This window comes from Phalangium opilio, unplaced genomic scaffold, assembly GCF_054372755.1.
Source record: "Phalangium opilio isolate 3A_F unplaced genomic scaffold, DU_Popi_V2 ptg000045l_1, whole genome shotgun sequence".
Taxonomy (NCBI): domain Eukaryota; kingdom Metazoa; phylum Arthropoda; class Arachnida; order Opiliones; family Phalangiidae; genus Phalangium; species Phalangium opilio.
This window is the reverse complement of record NW_028324168.1, coordinates 4,532,041-4,534,981: the sequence shown is the minus strand read 5'-3', so window position 1 is coordinate 4,534,981 and position 2,941 is coordinate 4,532,041. Positions and strand designations below refer to the sequence as shown.

At 36.9% G+C, this 2,941-nt stretch overlaps 1 protein-coding gene and 1 pseudogene across 1 annotated transcript; both read right to left on the bottom strand.

The window, feature by feature from the left end:
- Window positions 1-269: 269 nt before the first annotated feature.
- LOC149676911 (uncharacterized) lies at window positions 270-1,027 on the bottom strand. Its single transcript, XM_089838564.1, has one exon. The coding sequence runs from the start codon at window positions 777-779 to the stop codon at window positions 270-272; it is 510 nt and encodes a 169-aa protein (XP_089694690.1). The 5' UTR covers window positions 780-1,027.
- Window positions 1,028-1,319: 292 nt separating this feature from the next.
- On the bottom strand, window positions 1,320-2,941 carry LOC149676910 (calmodulin pseudogene; annotated as a pseudogene).

The following is a 2,941-nucleotide window of genomic DNA, read 5'->3' as shown; positions in this document are numbered from 1 at the left end:
ATCAGATAGACCATTTAGTTTTTTGGATTATTTTCAAAAATACGTTGCAGTATTTATTTTATTTGTAATTATTATACAAAAATATACATCTTGTTTTGGATTTTTAACATTTTCTAAATATTTTCTTACATCATTTGTTATGTATACGGAATATGTTGTAGCTTCACCGGGCTGAAATAATACGAAACCTTTAGTACCATTGAACCGAATCGCATTTGACCAACTGTCGGTCAAATGAAATACTTAATTACTTCAACTTACCTCAACTTCTACCAGAGAGCACCTCCCAAACCAACGCTCTTGCCCGAAGACACAGCCAAAGCTGGTTGAGCGACGGCAATTGTTTGAATCCTTGGAGCGGCATAGATTGGAGCAGCTTGAATGCTCTTGATTGGAGCAGCTTGGATAATTGGAGCGGCTTGTACAATTTGTTGACGGATAATTGGAGCGGCTCTGATGATTGGTTGAGCTTGGTAGATGGGCTGAGCTTGGATGATTGGTTGAGCTTGGATAATTGGGGCCGATTGAATAATAGGCACTTGTTGAATGGTTTGGATTGATTTGACTGGGGCAGCAGCGTAGGAGATTCCAGAGAGACCTAATCCGCTACTGTATCCTCCGAGTCCAAGTCCACTGCTGTATCCTCCGAGTCCAAGTCCACTGCTGTATCCTCCGAGTCCAAGTCCACTACTGTATCCTCCGAGACTGAGTCCACTGCTGTATGAGCCTAGACCAAGACCTCCGTATCCCACGGATCCGAGACCCAAGTTACCAGCCATGGCGCAAGCGGCCAGGCAAAGAACAGTGGTAGCGATCTGCAAGATGGATTTTTTTGAAGTCGTTTTTGTTACGGTGATTCACAAGGGCTGGCTAGTCAAAGTACTTATTGACTCCATGGGGAGGGATTTTAAGTTCAAGTACTTGGTACTAGTATGGCTTGTATTGAATCAAATTCCATTAGAAACATTGCATCCAAATGAAAACTGATCGAATGTTATATAGTAATTAAGTTTTTAACACTGGAAGGACTTGACTGGTTAGTCAATGTACTTATTGACTTCATGGGGAGATACTTAGGTTCAAGTACTTGGTACTAGTACGGTGTATTAGATCAAATTGCTTCCAAATTGAACCAATACAGCTACCGAATGTTACTTAAGTAATTACCCTCAGTTACTTACCACGAATTGCATGGTTAATACTTGAAGGTATTTGATTATCCAACAGCTGAGAAGGATTTGATAATGTCGATGGAAATCCTTGTTCCTTTTATACCAAAATCGAATTCATGTTAAACTAGATATTTTTTTCAGCAAATCTTATTAGTATCTTATAAAGTCCAACCTATCTATCTAGACTTAAATTTATTACTTAAAAGTACGGGACAAATACAGTTACAAGTATTTTTTTACAATGTTTTAACTCTTTTTTTCAACCTATATGTCTTCCGCCTTTTATTATGGATAGCACATATGAGTTTCCTGGTTTTGAATTTACTTCTTTTTAAAAAAAAAATATCAGTTTTAATCGAATGTTTCAAAACTGCACCACCACCGGAACTTAGTGGGTGTATGTTTCTTAACTTTAGATTGTACCAGTGACAATGCGGGGGAGTTGTAATTTTAAATGAGGTTCGACTTAAAGGTATCTGTAGGTTTCGGTTTTGGTAAATTTTCAGTTTTAATTAATTATACTGATAAAGGTGGTCGTATGGTTCGGACATAAAAATTAAAAAACACTTTCGAAATTGATAACGTTGATATTAAAGCAAATGTTAAGTAACTTTGAATTGAAATATATTGGTAGTTAATTGAGTTTTGTATTGAAATCGCAGAAATCTCTATGGTTTATTTCTAGTTCACTGAGAAGTTTGAAGATTACTTTCTCGGTTTTTCTAATCTTTTTAAGGGGTTTCTTTAGCCTTTGGCGTTCGTGAAATGTTATCTATATAGAGACCCAATTTTTCATAGGGGTGGATATGTGATTTACCAATGGAAGTATAAAAAAATGTACCTTAATTTCCCCCTTCTTACTACATACAGGGTGTTTCTGATAAGTCTGCATGCATAAATTAAGGGGGATGTTCTTTGGGAAATCAATTTTAAGTCGAAAATGTGAAAACCCTATACAAGTTGATATCTGGAGTTGTCAGTCTTAAGCCAAGTAAGGCTAACTGGTTCAAAATATTTTGATTAATTGCGATTGTGTCATATTTTAAAATAATGAGCTTGCTTTGAATTTTCCTTATTGGTTGAAACAGAAATTAGAGTTTATTTAAAGATAAGTTATTTACAATTCATCATAGTTAAAAATTCGTCCAAACTGACTTTACCATCGCCGTCTAGATCAGCTTCTTTGATCATTTTAATGGCCTCCTGATCACTGATTTCGTCCCCCATTAAAGCCATGACGCGACCGAGTTCGGACGCGTCGATTTGACCATCGTCATTTCTGTCGAATAGTCCGAATATTTGTCTGATTTGCACTTCCCTTTCGGCGGTCATTTCGGCTTCTCTATTTTTTTGAAAATCCTCCGCGATGACCATTAGAAATTGGGCGAAATCCAGGCTGTTAACTTGACCCTCTATACCGCAACTGGCCATCATTTCTTCGATTTCTTCGCGGCTTTTACTTCTTCCCAAACTTGTCATGACGGTACTGATATGTTCCACTGATAGTTGACCGTCTTGATCAAATAAATCGAAAGCTTCCTTAATTTCGGCTATTTCATCTTCGGTTAATTGTGTCGACATGATGGTGCTATTACTTTGTCCGCTCTAAATTTGTACTAGAGTCCCTCTAAATGAACCGAGGTTCAAGAACATGAAGTTTTCCATTTGATTATCAGAAAATTTATCAGTTAGTAATTGTTTGCGTTGTGTTTATCTGCATGTGATAACATTGTTCGTTTATTTTATGAGATAAATACGGTTTATATGGC

Coding starts and splice junctions, on each gene's coding strand:
- LOC149676911 (XM_089838564.1), bottom strand. CDS start 779: ATGGCTGGTAACTTGGGTCTCGGATCCGTGGGATACGGAGGTCTTGGT.